We start from the raw sequence: 24,348 nt of genomic DNA, 5'->3' as shown, positions 1-24,348 counted from the left end.
GTTTCTAAAGACCTGCGGGCCTTTTATATGTTGCTCATATTTTTGCAAATGAAGTCCTATTGTATTTTCAAACATTCGTACAAAAGTGGAGTAAAATGAGTCTGTTTTTTCCCGTTACTTTGCGATAGACATTCTACAGGCTTGTCTATTTCATGTAAGCCATACATCCACTCGCACATATCCGACCTTATGGTTTTTTTGTTTTCCTTGTTCAAACTATAACCAAGATATTCCGTAAGGCATATAAATACATTAAATAAGGCTTAAGTATTATTTTTTATGTTGCTGGAACACTTAGTACATAAAACATTTGTGTCATTACGAACTTATAAATCATTCTAGAATTTTTGTTCATACTGTATTGGATTCTGTAGACCTTCTAATTTACCGAGATGTAGCTCTTTTCTGATTTTAGCGTGAATTTCTTTTAATCCTGTTTGCAGTTTAAATCTTTGTTAGTATCTAAACTGATTTTAGCTATATCGAAACTAAGTACCTATTTGTGATTATAATGGAGGCAGGTGTATTAGGTCCATTCCAGTTGGGTCACTAATACAAAAATAAAAAAGCTCTAGAAGCTTCTTTTTGAAGACTATTCTTTCTGTTGACTGGCATCAGTGTGAGACGTTGCAAGACACTGGCAATGCATGGATCCCAATAGAGGGGTTCTTGTGCTCACTCAATGCCGGCCGTTCTGGTTCTTTTTTCGAAGCAGCTGTCATATGCCGTGCTTGTCTTTAGCTACTTAATTAACACTTTTCCCTAAAAAAAGAGCAAAACAAATGGGACAAAGTGGCTGCTGCCACTTTGCCGATTCTTGAAGAAATGCGCATTTCGCGCAGCAGTTATATATAACGAAGCATAGTGAATGCAGCCTCTAACTACTTTTCGGCGGTAGTGAACATTCCCATACGTCTCTTCTCCCTGGTGCAGGCGGGTCAGTTCACTCAGCAGGTGCGTGAAGGACATGCGCACGATGCCTGTAAAATGACAGAGGCATTTCGTTTTGTATATTTATTCGCCGCGAACGTTTGTTTGCGGCGAATAAACCAGTGGCCTGTGCAACGTGAAGTACACCGTACTTCAATGGAAAAACAGTGAGTGTGCAGTAAGGTGACCGCCTTCCTGCTAGCGAAATGCGGGACACACCAGGGGGGAGGAGGGAGGAGGAAATTTATGAACACGCACACCACGAACCGAGGTTCTGTTAACATATGCATTATCCCGTACTGTATATATACACCTGCAAGTTGTATTGCAGCAATTAGGCTAAAATAATTCTGGCTCCAAGTAATGTTGTTTTTAATGCAACATATGTTACTAAATGTGTCGAAGTTGAAAGCATAAAAAGCAAATGCTTCAGAACTCAATGCATCAAATGGAAATAAGAAAGAGGAAATCTTTTTCAAGTTATTGTTTCCTGTCCACACTTGGTTTTGTCAACATGGTCATACGCAAATTTTTAACATTATATTCTTTTTCTACCGTTGTGAGTTGCAGGCTTTTTGCCTTGTGTGGCTGTCTTCACTAAAAACAAAAATTCACAGCAACCCTTTCGCATTAACACAGCGATTTGAAGTTACTTACGGCATTCTATATTTAAAGCAATTTTTCTTACAATGCTTTGGCACCAATGGGGAAGGCACAACGGAGCGTATGCGCCAGTTCTCCTACAAGAACAAATGTCGCTTCTCGCAATGCTTGGATAGAAAATGGCGTACCATTGCGATTTACACAATTACCAGCGACCTCCGCTCTTCCCTGTGCCCCGTTGTTCGGCAGCACCATGAGTTGCTGAGTGAATTTTACGACAGTATGAAATGCGGGACATTTTGAAGATTTGGGTATTCCTTGCGGGACGTGGGACACGAGCCCTCGATGCGGGACAGTCCCACGAGTTGCGGGACGGGTGGTCACCCTAGTGGCGCAGGCAAGCTCGTGGAAATTGATCATGATGTAGAATAATACCCGAGACTGTGGTAAAAGCTGGGAAATTTAGTCAAAGAAAAAAGACGGAAAAAAACGTCATGTCTTGTTCTTTGACTAAGTTTCCCAGCTTTTACCACAGTCTCGGGTAATCTACATCATGATCGACATACAGCGCATTTGCTGCCATTTGAATGTTAATTACGTACGTGGAGATGAAGATTATATCTATAGCAAGGCTGTCGCGTGACGTGGCTTCGTTAGTGTCCGTGGACGGCGTGGCAGGTCGAGGAACGGAACCGCAGCCCGCGTGCATCCACGGATCTCAAAGCTGGCTGCGGGAGCTTCCGTGGGTGTCCGAAGCGCGTACCCACACCTTGCCCGCCCGCTGTCAAGCAATAAAACTTTGGTTGGGGCTAGTTGGTTCATATTGATTAAAAGGTTAAAAGGCGCGAACAAACAGGACGAAAAAGAGACACGTACGACACGGACAAGCGCCTGTCCGTGTCGTACGTGTCTCTTTTTCGTCCTGTTTGTTCGCGCCTTTTAACCTTTTAACCTCTGTCAAGGCTCGCAGAAGGTGTTTCCTAGCCAGTTTCCCCTGCCAGTGCAGCTGCGTTGCCGTCTCGTGGCAATGTTGCAAGCTTTGGTTAGTCCAAACTAGTCCAGGGTCAGTGCATGTACCAAGGCACTTTTGCTAACGCAATAAGAAAAACTCCTTTTGCAAGAAAAACCTCAATCCTTCGCATAAAGTTGAGAGTCACAGAATGCGTTGTGTGTGTCTAAAGGCTGGTTCACACACTTGCGACTGCTCGCATCATGACCTCCAGCAATTCCTTACGACGAGAGAACACTGGGGCACGCTGGTGCCATCTATGAGGTAGCCCTGGAACTGCATTTAGTAACGTTTTGCAGTACCGTATTTGCACGAATATAACGCGACCACGAATATAACGCGAGGGCAGGTTTTGATGCCCCCAAAAAGAAAAAAAATATTATTACTATTATAACGCGAGCCGGGGCCGCGTCAATTTCTCGCACTCGGGGCATAGCAGAAGTGAAAAGTCAATGGAAATAGAAGAAATATCAGTTTATGTTTTGACTGCACTCATCCTCATTGCTCAGGTCCTTCCGTTTACAATCCACTTGGCGACTACGCAGGTATGCAGCAGCACGGCACCTGCTTGTCTGGTAGTTCCTTTTTCTTCCGTGCGAGCTCGAGTCGGCAGCCCACAATCCAAACAAGGCACGAAGCAGAAGCACCAACACACAAACACCAGACCACTCTGGAACAGAAACTAAACAATGCGCAGGCAGAAAAAAAAGACGGCTGAACCCGATACACGATCACACTTCTTGTTCTGGTCCATCTGCATAAACAAATGCCTCGTGTTGCACGATTGCGTAAACACGGTCGGTGGTCTTGGCTTGGCTTGTGTTTGACTTGGCCCGGCTTGGCTTGGCTCGAATTGGCCGGTGCCCTCATTCCCGCATGGCGCGCGCGCCCGCGCCGAGTTTCTGCGGCGTGCGCGCGTTATAAACACACAAAAGCGATAAAAATGCTTTTTTATGTTTTCTTTTCGCCCCTTCACGTGGCCCAATAGCTAATAAATTCCCTTCCACACCCCCACTTCTTTTTCCACCGGATCTTTTGCATTGAGCCGGAGGGATGGCTTTCTCCAGACTCGCGCGCCTCGCGGCGTTTTGGAGCACATAATTTCGAAAAAAAAAAACTCGCGTTATAGTGTACTAGAACTGGGCAGTGTGTCGTCCGCGCCGAGAAGCAACGGAGGGAGGAGGTCGGCGCAGCGATGACGGCGCGCAAGGACGCCAGGGGGCGCTGCGGGTAACAGGCGTGCTCCTTCCCGCTTGGATTGCCGTGTGGTCGTACTGCTTGTGATCGGCGTGGTTTGCGTTGTCGCCTTGTTTTGCTGCAGTTTTTTTTTTTTTTTAATGGCTGAGTGAAATTGGTTGTGATCGGTGCCGTTCAGTGGCATGTAAACAACGCGTGCAATGACGGAAAAACGGCGGGACAAGAGAGACGGGACGTGTTTTGTGTCGGGGCAGTGATTTCCCTACACCCTTCAGCGGGGGTGTACTCCCCCCTTGTTTTTCCGAAAGCACCCTTTTAATTAGCAACGCCTCTTATATTCTCAATGCCCCCCCCCCCCCCCCCCCCCCCCCCCCTAACCTCAATGCCTGGGGCCCATGCCGGGTTGCAAGAGTGGCTACCGGTCCTGCAAAGAAGCCCGTTCCCTTTTTCGTGCCCCTCTCGAGTTCAATCGGCGTCAGTCGTCGTCCCGCAACATTAAAAGGAGTGACAAGGAGACTGCTTCATGTAATGCAGGCAGTCATGACAGACGTCCTCTACATTTTTTTTCCGGACTTTTTGCACTCTAAAGTATCTGCTAAATCGGTTTTATAGACACTGGTTTGGACACACCGAAGGGTCCTGTGGCACGCTGACTGCATTAGGAAGGCTTGGAGAAGTGACTGTGAAAATATGACGTTAAAGGTTATGGCCTTACATGAGCAAATTATTTTTTTTTTCCTAACGGCTTTAAAAATATGAGGGTTGGCCCAGCACTCCGTCTCTTCAATGAGAGGTGCTAAGAGGCCTCTTTTTTACCGCAAGAATACTGAAGGGTCTTATGGCCCAGCGGAAGATACTGAGTCATTTATCCTGAAGATGTCGAAGCTCATCAAGATCATGACCTCACGTTGGAGAATGTAGAGGTACAAACACCATAGGCGCCGACAACGGGGGAGCTCGGGAGCCCCCCTCTCCCGAGCTCTTGGGAAAAGCAAGTACCGTATTTTCCGGGCTATAGTCCGCGGACTATACATGTTTCAAAGTTGAAATTTCTGGCTGTGCGGACTATATACGCGTGCGGACTATACAGGAATTATGTTTTTCAATATCGTTGATTATGACGAGACGGATTTTGTGAATAAAAGAGTATGTTATTGATAATTTATGTATATTATAGGCTTTTTTTGTGAGCTAAGAAAACATACATATGTCAAGGTGTGCCACGTATGAGAAAAATTTCGTGTCGACTAAGCACCAGGTGCGGACTATCTAAGCAAAAACTTTCATTTTTGACCCCAAATTTGCCTCTGCGGACTATACACCGGGTGCGGACTATAGTCCGGAAAATACGGTACCATCGCCTCCAGAATCCTTAGGTGCACCTCATTAATCTCATCTGTGCGTTGGCGCCCAGTGTATAATTAAAACTTTATCTGTATGCCCTGGTGCCCAAACATATCAATTTAGTGTGGGCTCAGTGGATAAGTAAGAATTTATCCACTGTGGTTACTACCAGAGCTGGTGAGTGGATACATTTTTCTAACTATTCGCACAGTCCTTTTTGAAGACCCTACGTAGTAACAGCAAATACGATAAAGGCTAGTGCTGGAAATTCCTTCGAAAGCCCGTGGAAGTAGTTGCGAGAGTCGGCAGTGGCACCTCCATGCAGCCTACGGAAGTAGACGATATAATCTGTTTTGTAAGCCCCATTTTGTTTTCCCAAACATTGAAGCAATTCATTAGGGTAGTGCCCTTCAACCACGGAATTCATTGATTACAACTACAGTGACAGCGAAATTATAGGGTCACAAAAGCACACATTTGTTTAGGTATCATGCCATCAGCATGCTTATCCTACGTTATCCAGGGGATTACACACGTTTGGGACGTCTCTTTCAAGAAACTTCCCGAACGTTTCCCTGGGGGATGGATTTCCCGCAGCTATTCAGAACGCAACATTGTTAGCGCGAACAAGCGATCGCCGGTTTTTCTATGAGAAACCAAAGGATCTCAGCAAAGTTCGAATTGCTGAGAAAAAAGCTCATTCGGGTCTATAATGCAGGTGATAAAAGTTCGTCCTCACTAATACTCTTTCGAAGTAAATGCGAGAGAGCGCCAATGTCTTGTTCGCGCAAGCAGTGTCGCGATGTGTACTGTGACGTCCTGCCCGAAGATACACGTCTCAGGCAAAGCATTTGGCCACGAATTAGTGTGATAAATAATATGTGAAACAGCAGAAATAAAGAATACCGTAAAGAGTTAGCCAAACAATACGCAACAATCGAATTCGTGCGGAGCGCCAAGCCAGCCAAGCGCTACCGCTGCCTGCGCTCCGCACTCCGGCAGCACGCCTACTACACGTTGCGCCCTCTCGCGGCCACCGATCCGGTCATCGCTGAAAGAGCCCCTCCTCCGCCGGCGCTCGCTACACTGCCCAGTCTTCTAGTACACCATACTCGCGTTATATTCGTGCAAATACGGTATTTGTGACATCAAGTGTACATACTATCCACGAAAAATGCTTGTTTTTAACATTGTCAAAAGTTTTTCGGGCCAGCGGTGTAAGAATAATGTGCAAAAAAAAATAGGAAATATACGGGAATGACAAGTGTTCCACGGCTACCCGATAGATGGCGCCATCTCTCCTCTAAAGCACCTTGACGCCTTTGTCTTGCAACTAGCGTAAGATGCCAGTGCATGAGGTCTTGCAAGCAGAAGGTGGCACAGTGCCGAAATAATTTGGAAGCGATTGGCTGTGGAACACTTGCTCGCGGCAAACATTTTGTGCACGACAATGGTTTTCGGTAGCTTTAAGAGGACCTGGATCTTTGGCGCCAAAAAATTCCTAAAATTTTATTCTTTTGAAAACAGTGATGATGACCTTTTCGGCTGTTGTTCTTTTGAATCTACCAGGGTTCTGATTTCGAGGATGAATATCTGAGCTGTAAATCAATTTATGATGTCTATGCAGGCTGAATGTGTGTTGAAGTGGACTTTAAAAGTCTGTTTTCACAAAACACAATTTTTGGACTGGTTGAGATTTGCAGAAGGGGAATCTCAGCATCAATGGCAGATAGAAATATAGCTTTTCCTGAAACATGTAGCTAAATATATGAAGCATACAATGTTGAGAGCAGATTTCTAAATATACAGTCGAATCTCATTAATTCGAACTCGAGGCGGTCCAAAAATTTGTTTGAATAGAATAAAGTTTGAATTACCAAAAGTTTCCTCCCATAGAGACACATACGATGAGACCTGCATGTTAGTTTGAATTATCGGCAAGTTTTAATTAAGAGTTTGAATTAACGAGATTCAATTCTGTATGTCTAAGAAATTGTTCAATTTATTTTTTGTTTCATTACTTGTTAGCCCTGCATTGAGCACTGAACTTTGATTTGTAGTAAAATCACTATTAATGGGTTAATCTTAAAAGTACTTCCAACGTTGTATTCTCTACACTTTGTAATATATGTAGTTATATGTTGCAGAAAATATTTTGGTGAGCAGTTTGAGCCCGTTTCCGGCTTGAGCGGTGTCGGTGTAACCGCGCGGTGCATTATGGGAAGAGTCCCATAATGCAACGCGCAGGACCGTCGTGACGTCACTTGTGATGTCACGAGGGCGAAACGTCACCGTGATGCATTAAGGGACGTTTCTCATAATGCACAGTGCGGGAGGGAGGAGGAGGAGGAGGTTACACCTTGTAACAAAAACGAAAAGGACAGCACATCCTGCCGGCCCAGTTCTTTTTTTTGTTGCTTTTAGGAAGTTACAGTTCATTCTTGTCTTTTATTGCATGTTCTGGTTTAGAACATTCCTGAACAAAGCATGTGCATAACAGAAGTGCACTGCTGTAAAGTGGTTGTCTTTCCTTCTTTCACGCAGGATGTGCTTTTCGTATCGGTTATAAGCGCAAGTTTGCCTTATTAAGACCTTTTAAATTTTAGGTGCATCTACTCTTTTTATTTGTGATAATAGCCGAAGTGTGTTCCAAAAAACTGATAAAAAAGTAATACCTTTGGAGGTAAGGAAGAGTGTAATGGTGCAACTGTCTCTGCAGTGTGGTACTGGAGCAGCTGGAGCAGTGTTCGCTGGACAGCAAGGACCATCATGCGGTGCTGCTTTTTGGGATCTTTGTCTCCAACAACCTGGTGGAGTTTGGCCAGTCGCACGCTTCCACAGCCAGGTGAGCCTGCCTCCTTACGTCGGTGCTCTCCTATTTATTTATTTAAACACCTTAAGAACCCTGAGTCAGGGCATGACATAAGGGAGTGAATTAACAAAATAGCGAGGTTAACATTTGGCAGAACGAATCAATGTCTTGAGCAGAGACGATGGCTTCGGGCAGGCCGTTCCAGTCCACAGATGTTTGTATCCTATGTATCATATATTTGCTCCGTGCAAGCACAACTCTTACCATTGTGTTTGACACACCAAACACTCACCTCTTGGTTGGTTGGTCTTTGAAAATTTATTTGTTAAATTTAGCTGGAAGAATTTGAAGGGAAAATGCTTCTCGCTAAACTTAGCGGGAAGCATTTTCCCGCTAAATTCTGCGAAGAAATGCTTCATACTAAATTTAACCACTTAGCCATGACGTCAATCACACACCACCAATTTGCTGGTGACCCTACACAGGGTGTTCGATTTTGACTCACAGGCTTATTAAAACGAAGCCTTGAATGGTACAGTAATGCAGTCTGTGCACATATGGCCAGTGGGACATAATAAAGGGGGCTTATCCTCACTATAAGCTGGATAATTAACTAAAATTTGTCAGTGAACTTTTTAATTAGTGAAAATAAAGGTGGTTCCTATTTAGAAACTTGCTGAACATTGTCTAGAGCCACCAAATCAGTAAATTCTATAAGGGCTCGAAGCACATGGGAAGTACAGAGGTCCACTAAAGTTATCATTCGTGCATCAGGTGCAGCGCTGGTTTTGGAAATGCGGATGATAATTTAAAGTCAATCTGAAATTTACTGATTTAGTGGTCTTGGATTACACTCAGAAGGTTTCCAATGGAAACCATATGTTTATTTCCACTAATGAAAAATTTAATGAACAAATTTTAGTTAATTACTCAACTTGGGACAATTAGCCCTTTATATTATGTTCCTGGCTGTATAACTCACCTGCCCAGACTGCGTCAGTGTACCTTTCACGGCTTTGTTTATGTAAATCTTTTTGAATGAACATCAAACAGCCTGTATACAGGTTATTTGTGCAACTTCCTGCTGCCACGACATGGGGATAAAAATGCTTTCGGTTCTCCCATGTTTACCTTGTGTTTTAGTCCGTGCCCCGACACTTTTGCTTCACTAGCGAGCAATTCCATGTGAGCTATGTTCTAGAAATGCCCCAGTGTCATGCTTTCGAGTGAACAACACACATCGGCACAAACATAATGTCAGGAGTGAAGTTTCTTTATTTTCTCGAGACAATGGATGCCACGGACAAGGTTGAGCTCGAGTGATCGCGGTACGGTGGCGTTAGCAGCCGGTGCTTGCCTACTTGGATGTGCTGCCGACAGATGGCGCAACGCGGGAAACACAAGGCTACGGTGCCTCGATCGACCATCTTTCTTACAAGGATGGGTCGAAGCAAGTCCAAGCATCAGAAAATTGTGCATTGCAGAAACTCGCGTCATGCTGAAGGAAATGCAGTAAAATATTTCTGAAGACGGTCTGCTGGAACCAAAACCCAGCTCGGCGCCTATCTTGGGCGCCTCGAATAGGCAGTGGTAAAAATGCTCCCCTTCAGCAGATCGTTTTTTTGAGGAATGAGTCCTAATTGTTCCCATCCAAAGGATGAGGAAGGTGTGTCGATCTCGTATAAGTAAATTTCTGGAGGTACTGCAATTGTTCCTCTATGGTGAGATTTCAAAAGTATCCTCTACTCACTGTGGGTCCTAAAAAGCGAGCAAAAACAATGGCCAAAAGTGTGGCCGTGTTTCAGTGGTGGAAATGCTGCGCCAATTGCGCCAAACTGTGCCAGGACGAACGACAGGCTATATACTGCTCCAAAGGCTGTATTTGCGCACCATTTGCGCTATATCTGCGCCGAAAGGGAGCTGTTGCTGAAAAGGAAACGGAAAGTGTCTGGCCTGCGACATTGTTGGCGATGCCACTGAAAATGAAGGAAGTGCACTTCTTTTTTTTATGCCTAACTACTATGTGCGAAGAGTGGGGCTGCGCGAATATTCTCATTTTTTAATGGTAGTTTCAAATATATACATCATTTGATATTTGCTTCCAAATGAACTGCAGTGATGTGATTGCTGCGCCAATTGCGCCAAACTGCGCCAAGGAGCTCGCCCTGCTACATCCTGCTACATTTTGCTAAAATATGGGTAATCTGCGCCAAGCCTGCGCCAAAGGACCGATTTTGGTCGCCTTTCTAAACCGAAACTAAACTTAGTACCGTAATGGATCACCCGTGCACTAGGTGGCGCAAGCGGCCGCCCGACACAAAGTACCCTGCATCAATTGTTCATCCGGTCTTGCACGGATTTTCCCGCCATGTATCGCTGCGCACCCTCGTTGTCTCGCATTTTTTTTTTTTTCTTTTAATGATAGACGCGGGCGTGTGCGGACGCTCCCACGCTAACGTGCTGGGGTACCAGCCATGCCGTCATGTTAGGAAACGAAACCACTTTTTTTTTTTTGCGCGGCGGGAGTTACTTCATAAGTTGAAGCACTCGCTCCTGAGAGCAACGGCCGTGGGTAAACTATATTTGGTCCCTGCCTTTCCGTCACCGTGGTCGCGCGACGTCGGGTGTTGCCGTCCCCACGTCGCTGCAGATATGGCGCTGCCGCATGTTCATTAACATTGTTGTTCTTGTTTAATACGCTACTACAAAAGATTCTCTCGCTCAAAGAGTGCTTTGTCAAAGTATCGATTACTTAGGTTTCTCTCAGTTGGCTTTCTTTAAAGAGGAACCCTGGCACGTGAAAAATCTGCCGCGAAAGAAAGTTGGTGAAGAAAAGTGAGCTAAAGCAAAGAATGCAATGTTTGCACGCTGAACCCGCACAGCGCGCTTGTTTGTATCGAGTTCAGTCGTTGCGCAAAGCGCTCCAAGAACTTTTTAACCCTGGCTCGCAATGTCTTTCATCAATGTGCTCAGGTTTTTTTTTTCTTTTTTCTGTGTGTTTAGCTTGTAGCTTGCCTGCCGGCCTGGCAAGCGCGTGCCGCTGGACTGTTTCTTGTCGTATGTTGGACAGTTACATTTTGTATACAATTTTGGGAACCACTTGGCGACGGAGCGGAGTGGCATGGTTTCTATCGAACAGCCATCTCCGCTCTCGCGATAATTTCGCATTGCACTGCAGCAGTTACATGTTTCATCCGTTGGAGACTGCTTTAATTTATTTTATCAGTAGTCAACCTAATGCTGCGCTATTTACTACTAAGATGGTAATTTTCGAATAAATTTTCATATGTGCTTTTTGGTTCTTATTTACTTATAGCGGGTACATATATATGTATCATTTAACTGAAGCATTGCAAAATGTGTCATGTCATTGGCATTTCAGTTACATGTTGAAAGACTCCCAGGTGGTCTAACTGGTCTAACTTGACTATAATTTGTTTATTGTGGCAAGCAGAGTGTCCTTCGTTTGTCCAGCACTTCAAACGGATATTTGTATTTTTCTAAGAATATCTGCTCCAAAAGTCACTTTTGCTGCTCCGAAACACTGTTTTAGCTGCTCCAAAAGCCACTTTTGCTGCTCCAAAACACTGTTTTGGCTGCTCCAAAGGGTGCTCCAAAACGGCTTAGGCCAATCACATCACTGGAACTGCGATATTCATACTTTTGGAAGTGTTGATTGCGGCGGGTTAGCCCCCTTGAGTGCGCTTCTCCTCAAACACAGGTGCACTGCGGAGAAGCAATACCCACGGAGCCGACTTCGCAATCTTGTGACTCACTTTGTTGCAGCGCAGACACCTTCAAACTAGTATTGTGCATGCGTGCACCTGGTGTATTAAAAAACACGCGCAAGAAAAACAAGAAACTTTGTGATTGTTGATATTACTTTGCAGTAAAATCTTCAAAATTTAACTGTGGCTATATGCAGATAAATGTGAGGCAGTGATGTTCCCAAAACCTGTGTTAATTTTTTTTTTTTAATTTTTAATTCACAATTGAAGAAATTATTTTCATCTAGCAAGAAGTTTTATAAATCCCCTCAATTAGGTATGGCGGGGGGCTCCTTTATAGGTTTAATTTTATGTCAACTCTGTCGTTAGCTTGCCATCCCAATGCAGGTACTAGACTTTCTGAGGCTGCAGTCTCTAAATATTGAAAGATTAAATTTAGCATAGCTCATGAGTGGGCAATTAGGAGCCTAGAAAAAACCTTCGAGAGTTCAGCTGAATTTTTGTTTAAGCATGGTGTAACAGTAGTAAAAGGCATGGAGAAAGGCGCAAGAACTATTTAATATTCAATTAGGACATAGTCGGCCGAAACCTTATTGACTTTAAATTTGCTTCGAACCCAAAATCGATTATTTGCACATGTCTAACGAAGAGTTACCGGTTTTTGTGTGAACGGTGCTCACATTGATTGCAATGAATAGCGCTATTCATTGTGATCTGTTAGAGCAGCTATGTGCTCCGCTTAGCTGCCCTATGAACAGTAGCAGGTGAAATACGAGCAAGGGCAGTTTGAGACACATTCAACACTAAATTGTATGTTTGATGTCGAATTCACGGCAGTTACGTAACTGTGATACAAACCCTCTACAAAGTAGCCAAGAAACTTTTTTTAGCTCAAACGCAGACCGAAGACATCATTGGTACTCCGAATAGGTTACCGTATTTACCCGAAAATAGGTCGACCACGAAAATAGGTCGACCCCTATTTATTGAGCCCACCGAGAATAAAAAAAAATAATTCAAATATAGGTCGACCTTTCTTTTCTTTTTTTTTAAGGAACAGGGGAAAGTTAGGGCAAAAGAAACAAACCTTTATTTACAGCACTCTCAGCTAAATCACAGGGCGATGTCAAAAACTTATTCATCGTCAGAACTTCCGGACATATCGTCGTGCGAAGCTTCGTCAGCTTGGTAGACATCCTCGCAAATTCAATTCAATTCAATTCAATGTTTATTTACCATTTTTTACAATGGCGGGGGCTGGGAAAAAAAGCTGTATGGACAGCTTGACGAGTTCCCAGCACCACAAAAGTTTCAGCAGCAGCGGCAATGCGAGTTCACACACAGGGTATACATATTAAAAAGAAGAAAAAAAAAGATAAAAAGTTATACAATATTAGCTAATGCAGAGAACAGTGGATTTAAAACCAAAAAACAAGCAACAAAGCAAGTACAATACAAATGCAACTCAAGTGTAACCATATCACTCGCAACACAAAAAATAAGACCGCAATTCTTTGGGTGAAAGAGTAGTTATGTCTATGTGCTTTAGGGTTAGCATATTTAGCAACTTCGGGAGAGTTATTTTGATTCTCTGAAGACCATAGTTAGAGCGGGAGTTTTCAATGAACCAAGGTTCAGAACTACGAGTTGGATAATTTGAGCTTTTTTCCTTCAGGGACGCTAGAGAAATGAAACAGTCTCTATTTTTACTGCATTCTATTTTATATTTCATGCATAACTTAAAGTTGTAAAGTGTGAAGATTTTCATGACACTTAGATTGCGAAAAAGGGATTCTGTGTGAAAGTCATAGCCGACATTGCAAATTATTCTTAGAGCTTTTTTTTGCAAGAGATGTATTTTTTGAAGGTTCAGTCCTGTGGTCGTCCCCCAAATCAAATGACAATAGTTTAAATGGGAACAAAATAATGACTGGTACAGAAGTAGTTTAACATTGAATGGAAGAATATAAGAATGCCGATACATTAAACCTACCACGTGACTTAGTTTTGATGTGATGTGGTCAACGTGAGCGTCCCAGGACATATTTTCGGAAAAATACACCCCTAGTGTTTTAAATGATCTAACAACCTCAATTGGTGAAGAGTACATTATGATATTGGTCGGAATTTCAACAGATTTGTTTTTAGGTTTAAAGCAAATAGCCTTTGTCTTAGCTGTGTTGATTTTTAGCAAGTTTGCGTTTGCCCATGATTCTAGCTCTGCTAGTACGTTATTCGCAATCTTAGCCATTTCATCCCCAGTCCGAGCAGATACAAAGACACTGGTGTCGTCAGCATAGATACAAAATTTTACCTGTTTGTTTATATTGACTAAATCATTGATATATATATTAAACAAGAACGGTCCTAAAATGCTTCCTTGAGGCACACCTGAAGTTAGATTCTTTACATCTGACGAATAACCGTTAACATGGACGTACTGCTTCCGGTGACACAAGTAGCTTTTTAGTAATGTTAAAGCCTGTCCTCTGATACCATATGTCTCGAGCTTTTGAAAGAGTAGTTTATGGTTTAGGTAATCGAATGCTTTTGTAAAATCAACATAAACACCGAGGACAATATTTTTCTTTTCAAAGTTGTCCAGTATAAATTCTTTTTGGTCGAGTAAAGCTAACTCCGTAGACCGATTTTTTCGGAACCCATATTGTGATGCTGTTAAGATGTTATATTTTTCTGAGAAGTTTACAAGACGATCGTGCAGAATGCTTTCAAGGCCCTTTGAAAACACTGAAAGTATAGAAATCGGTCTATAATTTCCGAGCTCATTTTTGTTGCCTTTTTTATATAAAACTGTCACTTTAGCAATCTGCATTCTCGGGGGGAAAATCGCAGTTTCTAAACAAAGGTTAAAGATATGAACTAGGCAAGGGCTAATTACTTCAATAACATGCTTGACTGGCCTAATTTGAATTCCTTCATTATCACAGCTGCTGCTGTTGTTTGCTTTAAGAAATACGGATATTACTTCGGCCTGAGTAACCGGATTCAGGTAGACTGTGTTTTCATTTTTATTTGCAATGTATCTATAGATATCGGTGTCGTGGCGATTATCCACTAAGTTAACAAAAAAATTGTTGAAAGCATTTGCAACAGTTCGACCAGATAACTCCATTCCGTTCACATACAGTTTCTCAATGGCGTTAGTGGAACGCTGTGGATTTAGTACCGAATTAAGCTTTCTCCACATTATATCTGTACGGTTAGTCCCCGTATTAAATAAATTAAAGTAATAGCTTTTTCTAGCATTCCTAATCTCTTTATTCAGGTTGTTTCTATATGATTTAAAAATCCTTAGCTTATCTGGGTTCCTTGTCTTTACAAATTTTTTATAAAGGGAATTTTTTATTCTAATTTTTCCAAGCAACTCTGTGGTCATCCAAGGTTTTCGAGATTTTTTGTTGCCTCTAATAGATTTGTAAGGAAAATATTTTTCGTACAGTGGTCTAAATTTATCTAAGAATTTATCAAAAGCTTTCTCTGGGCTGGTTTCACTGGTTACTTCACTCCAGTCAGTGTTGTTTAACTCAGCATGAAATCTGTCTAAGCGATCACTTGTTATGAGCTGAAACCTAGCTCTCTTTTGCGGTGCTTGTTTTGACACGCCTTTACGAATGCTTATAAATGTGGCAAGATGATCACTGATGTCACAAATAACTACACCAGATTTTACGACAGATAAATCAAAGTTTGTTATAAAGAGATCTATTAAGGATTCAGACGTCTCAGTGATTCGTGTTGGTGTATTAATTACATTTGAATAACCATTTGCTTGAATTAAAAGTTCCAGTTGTCTTTTCGAAGAACTTTCAGTTAACATGTTGATATTAAAATCCCCGCCCAAAATGATACTATACCTATTTGTTCTTATAAACTCAAAAAGTTCCTCCAGAAATTTAAAAAAATTCAGGATATTACCGTCGGGTGGGCGGTAAACAACAGAGACAATATTTTTGTTAACCCTCAATGACATTACCTCGTAGTCATTTGTTACGGTTGAAAAGTCACTGAGCAATTCACAGACAGCTCCACTGGTTGCCAAGATTGCAACGCCGCCACCGCGTTTAGCAGTACAGTTTAAGAAATACGTGTGATATAAAGATAGCCGAAGAACTTCACTTTCATCAGAGTACCACGTCTCAGTTAGCATTATCATGTCAAAAGAAACATTCAACTGATTAAAAAACACTTCAAGGTCAGAAGATTTGTTTCGTGCAGATTGCGCGTTAAGATGAATACATTTTAAAGACTCATCCCGATCATCATCAATATGACGCGATAATTCATGTGGCAGAAAAAAAATGCGATCTGCCATTTTAGGATAACAACATAAGGAACGCCGTGTTTTACGAGTGGTCTATTTTACCCCAATCCTCTGTAGGTCGTCTTCGTCCTTCACAACGATAGCTCTGTCACCCGTTTTTTTGCGGACCAAAATGCTTCCATTGTGATGCCAGACGTAAGCATATTGTTTGTCACTTGCCCAATCTTTTGCGGTTTGAAGCAGAGCTCTGTTGTGCCTTGTTAAGTTCTCAAGAATGAATGGGCTAGATCGATCTCTGTTTAATTTCTTTTTGGCGTGCAGCCAGGCATCTCGTGTGCTCTGCTTCGTAAAACGAACGATAATGCCAGGCACCTTATCTGGCTTTCCGGGTAATCTGTGTGCTGCAGTGATATCAGTTTCAACGAGTGGCGCCAGTTCTAACTTTGCTGCTATTTCATTTACTTTCTGAAGCAAGTTTTCATTTTCGCTTTTGGCAATTCCGTGAAGTTCCAGGTTTAATTTTCTGCTTCTCCATTCGAGATCGTTCATTTCACGTTTCAGTTGTTTTATTTCGCTTTTCTGATTCTGATTTTCGATCGTTTCCATACGTTTTTGAATGTTTTTTAGTTCACTATCGTGTCGGTTCACTTTTTTGAGCAGGTCATCATAGTCGTCTGATAGGTGTTTGACAGTTTTCTCGATATTATCGACCGTCTCTTTTATCGTCATGAGCGAGTCTAGTTTCGTGTTCATATTCGCAAGCAGGCTCGCCATGTTGACCTCAGATTTCTGCTTGCGACCTTTGGACGTCTGGGATTTCTGCGGTTTACATGCGGAGCATAGCCATGCCTGTTTAAAACTGTCATCTTTCGTTTTGAACGCTTTGGCACTGATCCCGGAACATGCACCCAGGTGGAACGAGTAATCGCACTCCGAGCAGTTCAGCACTTCTCCAGTTTCAGGCAATTCCTCAGAACACGAAGGACATTCATTTTCCATCTATGAAGACGCTAAAAAGAAACCGCGCACGTACTTGTGAACAGAAAGAAGACAAAAATGGCAGCAGCAGCAGCAGTGACAATGGTTAGGTTAAATACATGCACGTAAAAAAGCCGTAAACCAACCTGCAAGTAGCGTGCGGGAGATGTTAGCTGGTTACAAACACCACACTGCCGCTGCTGCCAGATGATCCAATGGCGGCTTGTCTCCCCTTTTTGTAGTAGCTCCGTGGGACCCGTGCGCAGCCGATGGTCCGTAGTGATGGCGCTGCCCGTTGATGGTATCTTGTGCTGTGGCGTAATCTGGAGCGTGGCAGGATGATGATGCAGCCTAGGTCCTCGCCTTGTTTCCAGGGACAGTAGCAGTGCACTGATTCTGCAAGTAGCGTGCGGGAGATGTTAGCTGGTTACAAACACCACACTGCCGCTGCTGCCAGATGATCCAATGGCGGCTTGTCTCCCCTTTTTGTAGTAGCTCCGTGGGACCCGTGCGCAGCCGATGGTCCGTAGTGATGGCGCTGCCCGTTGATGGTATCTTGTGCTGTGGCGTAATCTGGAGCGTGGCAGGATGATGATGCAGCCTAGGTCCTCGCCTTGTTTCCAGGGACAGTAGCAGTGCACTGATTCTGCAAGTAGCGTGCGGGAGATGTTAGCTGGTTACAAACACCACACTGCCGCTGCTGCCAGATGATCCAATGGCGGCTTGTCTCCCCTTTTTGTAGTAGCTCCGTGGGACCCGTGCGCAGCCGATGGTCCGTAGTGATGGCGCTGCCCGTTGATGGTATCTTGTGCTGTGGCGTAATCTGGAGCGTGGCAGGATGATGATGCAGCCTAGGTCCTCGCCTTGTTTCCAGGGACAGTAGCAGTGCACTGATTCTGCAAGTAGCGTGCGGGAGATGTTAGCTGGTTACAAACACCACACTGCCGCTGCTGCCAGATGATCCAATGGCGGCTTGTCTCCCCTTTTTGTAGTAGCTCCGTGGGACCCGTGCGCAGCCGATGGTCCGTAGTGATGGCGCTGCCCGTTGATGGTATCTTGTGCTGTGGCGTAATCTGGAGCGTGGCAGGATGATGATGCAGCCTAGGTCCTCGCCTTGTTTCCAGGGACAGTAGCAGTGCACTGATTCTGCAAGTAGCGTGCGGGAGATGTTAGCTGGTTACAAACACCACACTGCCGCTGCTGCCAGATGATCCAATGGCGGCTTGTCTCCCCTTTTTGTAGTAGCTCCGTGGGACCCGTGCGCAGCCGATGGTCCGTAGTGATGGCGCTGCCCGTTGATGGTATCTTGTGCTGTGGCGTAATCTGGAGCGTGGCAGGATGATGATGCAGCCTAGGTCCTCGCCTTGTTTCCAGGGACAGTAGCAGTGCACTGATTCTGCAAGTAGCGTGCGGGAGATGTTAGCTGGTTACAAACACCACACTGCCGCTGCTGCCAGATGATCCAATGGCGGCTTGTCTCCCCTTTTTGTAGTAGCTCCGTGGGACCCGTGCGCAGCCGATGGTCCGTAGTGATGGCGCTGCCCGTTGATGGTATCTTGTGCTGTGGCGTAATCTGGAGCGTGGCAGGATGATGATGCAGCCTAGGTCCTCGCCTTGTTTCCAGGGACAGTAGCAGTGCACTGATTCTGCAAGTAGCGTGCGGGAGATGTTAGCTGGTTACAAACACCACACTGCCGCTGCTGCCAGATGATCCAATGGCGGCTTGTCTCCCCTTTTTGTAGTAGCTCCGTGGGACCCGTGCGCAGCCGATGGTCCGTAGTGATGGCGCTGCCCGTTGATGGTATCTTGTGCTGTGGCGTAATCTGGAGCGTGGCAGGATGATGATGCAGCCTAGGTCCTCGCCTTGTTTCCAGGGACAGTAGCAGTGCACTGATTCTGCAAGTAGCGTGCGGGAGATGTTAGCTGGTTACAAACACCACACTGCCGCTGCTGCCAGATGATCCAACGGCGGCTTGTCTCCTCTTTTTGTAGTAGCTCCGTGGGACCCGTGCGCAGCCGATGGTCCGTAGTGATGGCGCTGCCCGTTGATGGTATCTTGTGCTGTGGCGTAATATGGAGCGTGGCAGGATGATGATGCAGCCTAGGTCCTCTCCTTGTTTCCAGGGACAGTAGCAGTGCACTGATTCTGCAAGTAGCGTGCGGGAGATGTTAGCTGGTTACAAACACCACACTGCCGCTGCTGCCAGATGATCCAATGGCGGCTTGTCTCCCCTTTTTGTAGTAGCTCCGTGGGACCCGTGCGCAGCCGATGGTCCGTAGTGATGGCGCTGCCCGTTGATGGTATCTTGTGCTGTGGCGTAATCTGGAGCGTCGCAGGATGATGATGCAGCCTAGGTCCTCGCCTTGTTTCCAGGGACAGTAGCAGTGCACTGATTCTGCAAGTAGCGTGCGGGAGATTTTAGCTGGTTACAAACACCACACTGCCTCTGCTGCCAGATCATTGGCAACAATACCTCACTGACACCGTTGTAAAATGACGACAAGAAACGAAAGAAGGTGGAGACGGGCGGGCGAGGAAAGACCAAATACAAAGACATGAGCAACGCTGCGAGCCCTGTAAGCAACACGCGACCCGCCGAAAAAAACAAACTAAAGTACCTCCGGGTTTGTTTGTTTGTTTTTTTTGTGTTTTTTTTTTCGTGCGCGTTTGCAAGGAAGAGGAATGGAACGCATAGGAGGGCAAAGTGCATGGCGCATCGCGTTCCTCTCCCTCTCCTTCCCCCTTGCCCAGCGAGGGGAACGCTACAGGCATGATGGCGAAACCCGACCAACCCGACGCCGAGGGAATGTGCGCGAGAGCCGTAGCCGGCGGTGGACACGGGCTGCCGGCTGCTGCTGTTCGGTTGTTTTTGTGCATCAAAAGCTTTTTGAAACAAGAAGCCGCGCGGCTCTACCGGGACGCCGGCTCGGTGATTGATAGCTCCATATCCTCTGTAGGGTTTCAAATTTTGGTCGCGAATTAGGTCGAAATTTTTTGGTCACGATTATAGGTCGACCCTTAATTTTTGTTAACATTTCCGAAAAAAAAAGGTCGACCTATATTCGAATAAATACGGTAATTGGGACATCTACAAAATTGCTGCCATATGATTGTTCAGTAAATAAATAAATATCTGTAGAGGCCAGGTCCCGTGTAGGTATAACACTTTAAATAGCCTCCCAGCACTCCAACAACTGCAGTTTTTTTTTTCCACGGAATAACTTTCCAAGAGATTGTATAAAATTTTCTGACACGAAAGCTCAAAGTTGTCTGCCCCAAAAGTGGGAATCTCTGCTCCGATACCCGTTTTTCCCTGGCACAAAAGCTGGTCCAAATCACCACTTGCATGTTTGTTTTTACAGTGGAGCTGTTAAGGGCTAGGTTCCCCAGGATCGTGTCCGGTATGTCGACACGAAACCACCTAGACAACTACCGCCATCTATAAGCGACGGCGGCAAGCACACAACCAGTATGGTTTTCACCGTCGCTCGTAGATGGCGGCAACCTTTCCAGCTATAATAGAAGAATGGATAGTTGGGCACTTGGTGGGAATTCATTGTAGGAAACGGTGCGAAAAACAGACGACGACGAAGAAAAAGCACACAGTGTATCGAGTACAGCTCCGCTGGTCTTCCTTCTTCACGAGAGTGGAAAGGCTGAACGATTTTGTTTATCGTTAACTATCCTGTTTGCTAGCATCTTCCAAGTATCGGAAGACAGCTGGGTGCAATGTTGGCAGGATCCTGGAGGTGCTGCCGAGGCTGCTGGCAAGCAGGTATCGTGGTGCATACACGTCGGTTGCAGACGTCGTGGGCCTCACGCTGCGCAAGATGAGTGAGGCCGGCATCGCTACGGAGGATTCCGCGTTCGAAGGCAGCGTGGCGTCTCGACTCGATGGGCTCCTGGCGGCACACCGAGACCAGTTCGTGCTGTGCGTGCGAAACGTCTGCCGCTTCTACCAGCCCCTTGCTCTCAGGTGAGAACACGTGCTCCGTGACACGTTTGCACATTGGATTGTGCAGTGCATTAAAAGTCTCTCCTAAAAGCTTTGTCATAGTCTCGGACGTTTGTGTAGCGAACGTCTTGAGGTTTCGAAGGACAAGACTGGACCTACGCGGCTGATATTTGGGGGAAGGGCCAAAAAAGACGAGAATGAGACAATGCCCTGTATTGTATTGCTCGCCTCGTTCTTGGCTTTTTTTTTTTTTCGGCGCTTTTTCAGACAACAGCGTAGACCAACTGGCTCAGTTATTTATCGGCCGTGTGTGCCTATTTGCTACCCAGATAGGAAGTCCTTTACTTTTAATGCTGTGCGGTTGATTCCCGCAACGCAATTTCCAGACCAAAAGATGGCAGTGCTGGCGTTTTCAACGTAGATAGAAACAGCTGTATGCGCTTCGATATGGCGATTCCACATAGTAATGTGGAATCGCCATATCGAAGCGCATACAGCTGTTTGAGGACACTTAAGACTTCTTACGCATATAGGAATGTGAAAGCATTCATACACGCAGCGCATCCCTGCAAGCAGTGCGCCCCGCTGTCCTGCGCAGAGGCTGGCCGGGCAGCGCGACATGGCTGAAAGCGGAGCGTAGAACACGTGATACAGTAGTGCATGGAGAGACGGAGGGAGAATTTCTCGCTCTCCCTCTCCACTCCTGACACGTAACCCAAGAGGGAGAAGAGAGCGGCGGCCGCATGCACGCCACCCTTTCCCTTTTACTGGCTTGCAGGCTGCAGTGCCAGGAAGAGGGCTTCTCTGTGGGGTGGCGTTCCTTGGAACTATGACGCGTCGCAGCCAATGGAAATTTATTGTTCGTTTTGCTCAGCCAGAATTTAGGTGCCGTTTTTCGTGGTTACAGATAGCACCAGCTGCACTCCACGAGACAGTTAATGCTTTCGGATTAAAACGATTTCAACTGGAAGGCGACCTTTGTTTCAGTTGTCATCTTTCTGGCAGGTTCCTGGATAAATTGATGCTGCTGCTTCCACGGGCATTGGCAGACTTCAAAGTGGCCGTCTTAGAAGTGCTCTCCCTCTGCTGCCACCAGATGGAGCAACCGGTTGGACGGCTCCAAGGGCTCGGATTCCTGGAGTTGCTAGCTCATGGGTGCGTCACTCCAGCCTTTGTCTTGTCATCTTTACTTTTCCGCTTAACTGAAGCTATTGAACTGCGCTGTTGTCAGGACCGGATGGTGTACCTATTCCCGGCGTCTGCGATGTGAACTCTCAAATAGTCTTAACAGAGAATACGCCAACCAAATTTAAAAAATGCTGCTCACGTGACGGCCATCATGCTGATGTCACTATCACGTGACCTGATGTCGCATTAGGTGCGCTTTCGTTACGTCAAGGGGTTGGTGTATGTCATGTAACACGAGCCCCTTTTAGGTGAAGATTTAGTGATGCATGTGACTTGGCTCCGCGTGGCGAGCTGGAGTCAGTCTCGCCTCTGCACTCGATCCAGCTGTTTCGCCGACATCGACGTCTGCGACGCTAACCCTCTTCTATTTTGTTTTGTGCGCAAGTTTTTCCCATTAAAATGTTTAGTTTCCCCAATTATTCGCCACCTCATCATTTGTCATTCGTGACAATATGTCACGTACAAATAAAAACCTTTGCGAGCATAAATACCCTGTCAATGTCCCTTTGAGGCAGGAGTTAAATTTGAAGACGTACCAGATCTACCATAGGCTAATGAAGTACCAGAGCTAGGCTAATGAAATATACGCCAGCTTTCTACTTTGTTAAGAAGGTAAACTGTACAAAGTATGTAGCCTTTCTGGTAATTAGTCTATAAATGAGAAAATTTTGCATGTGGCTAGTTTGTACAAGCTCCTCGGATCTTGTAACACAATGTATCATGATAAAACTTGGATGTATAATGCCCCAAGTTATGCCTTCTGGGGCTGAAGCTATAGACCCTTTGCAAAAATTCCAAAAGCCCGCGCGCGCCACGCGACGAATAATGGGAGTCCTTGGTACACCCCCCCTCCCGCTACCACGTGACCACGTGCCATACACGAGCAGGCGCAGGTTACCACGGCAACAACTTTTGAGCAGCCGAGTCGGGTGAGCGACGAGCCAACGGCTGCCTCTTTTTCATCCCTCACCTTTGTACTGGCTCTGTCGTCTGCTGCACCAACGCTATGTCGAACCTGGTCGAAACCTGCCACGGTTCCAATGCAAAATAAGTGGATTCGGTGACACTTCAATACGGGAACACAAGTTAGGACGAATAACGTATTCAAGTTAGTTCATCTGTCGCGATGCCTTTACGCTGCCATAGATACGGTATGCCGCCAACGATGTACGACTTGGCAGAAGGGCGGGATGGCAGATGGCTGCAACGACTGCTGGCGGTAGCTGCCGGGACGCGCGCGCAGTCGTGGTGGCGCAATGAGAAAGCGCGTAATTTGTACCGAGGGTTCCCAAAATTCTCTGCCGTCACGGCGCTCTACGTTTTGCAACAGATATATTAGCTTCAGTTTTAGATGGTTCATTCCTTCGCGCACGCAGCGACGAAAAGATGCAGACCGTCTTGCTCGAGATCTGCACCAAGCTGGTTGGGGCCGCGACGGAGGAGGACTGGGGTGCCATCTTGCCCGTCGTCTGCCAGCTGCAGGGGCACACCAGCGGTCCTTGCCGCAAACTGGTCTACGACGTCTGCATGCGGCTCTATGCCAAGTACAGGTAAGTCTCCGGAGGGCAGCTTGTGACTTCGAGTAGGATTGACCCACCATATAGGCTACGCTAAGAGGACCCTCGGAACACGGGGGTTCCCCAGGATAAACTCGAGGTACTGCCTCAATCAAAGTGTTTTCCCAGTTTGAGGACCATTTTAGCTGATTCCAGCTACGCATTGAGGCATAACTCTGAGCCAAACATCTGCTAGTATATGTGCATATCTGTTTACAAGGTCTGTAAGCTCCTGCCTGCTTTATTGCATTGTCGAAACCGGAAAGGGCTCTTTGGCAGTCATTCGTGATAGAGAGAATCCCTGGCTTAGAGGAAATCGCCCTGGATTGACAGAACCCTTCCTGGCCTTGGCATTGATACAAGAAAGCAGTTCAGAAGCCTCGCATACAGTCTCATTATAACAGACCTGGTTACAAAAGACATTTGGATATAACATACCGATTTGTGAAGTTTGGTTGGTTTTCATCTATGTACCATTGATTCAACTTCATATCTGCATACAACATACTCCTTTTACAACAGACCAAAATCTTAGTCAAAATCAAGGTCTGTTATAACGAGCTCAGATTGTATAGGGGGAAAGCCTGTACCCTTGACCTTAGAACGAATGACGGCGAGGTATCGGTAAAAGAGAGAGGAGGGACGGCAGGCGAGAAGGGAAACATCTTGAAGGCAGCGCCACATAGGGGTCGTAAGGCGAACCACTCTTTTCACGTGAAACATGCTTTGTCTTGTTTTGGGGGGTCTAGAAATTTGTGAAGCCAT

General features: G+C 45.4%; 1 protein-coding gene across 1 annotated transcript in view; it reads left to right on the top strand.

The window, feature by feature from the left end:
- Positions 1-24,348, top strand: part of LOC8026835 (DNA-dependent protein kinase catalytic subunit) — a 374,591-nt gene that overhangs the window by 188,240 nt on the left and 162,003 nt on the right. Inside the window, exons 54-57 of the mRNA XM_029967180.4 lie at positions 7,803-7,928; positions 20,624-20,860; positions 21,845-21,994; positions 23,404-23,577. Coding sequence (XP_029823040.2) covers positions 7,803-7,928; positions 20,624-20,860; positions 21,845-21,994; positions 23,404-23,577 — 687 coding nt within the window. The remainder of the gene's footprint in view (positions 1-7,802; positions 7,929-20,623; positions 20,861-21,844; positions 21,995-23,403; positions 23,578-24,348) is intronic.

Source organism: Ixodes scapularis, unplaced genomic scaffold (genome assembly GCF_016920785.2).
Source record: "Ixodes scapularis isolate PalLabHiFi unplaced genomic scaffold, ASM1692078v2 PGA_scaffold6__148_contigs__length_123643588, whole genome shotgun sequence".
Taxonomy (NCBI): Eukaryota; Metazoa; Arthropoda; class Arachnida; order Ixodida; family Ixodidae; genus Ixodes; species Ixodes scapularis.
The sequence above is the reverse complement of the archived record's forward strand: the minus strand, read 5'-3'. Positions and strand labels throughout refer to the sequence as shown.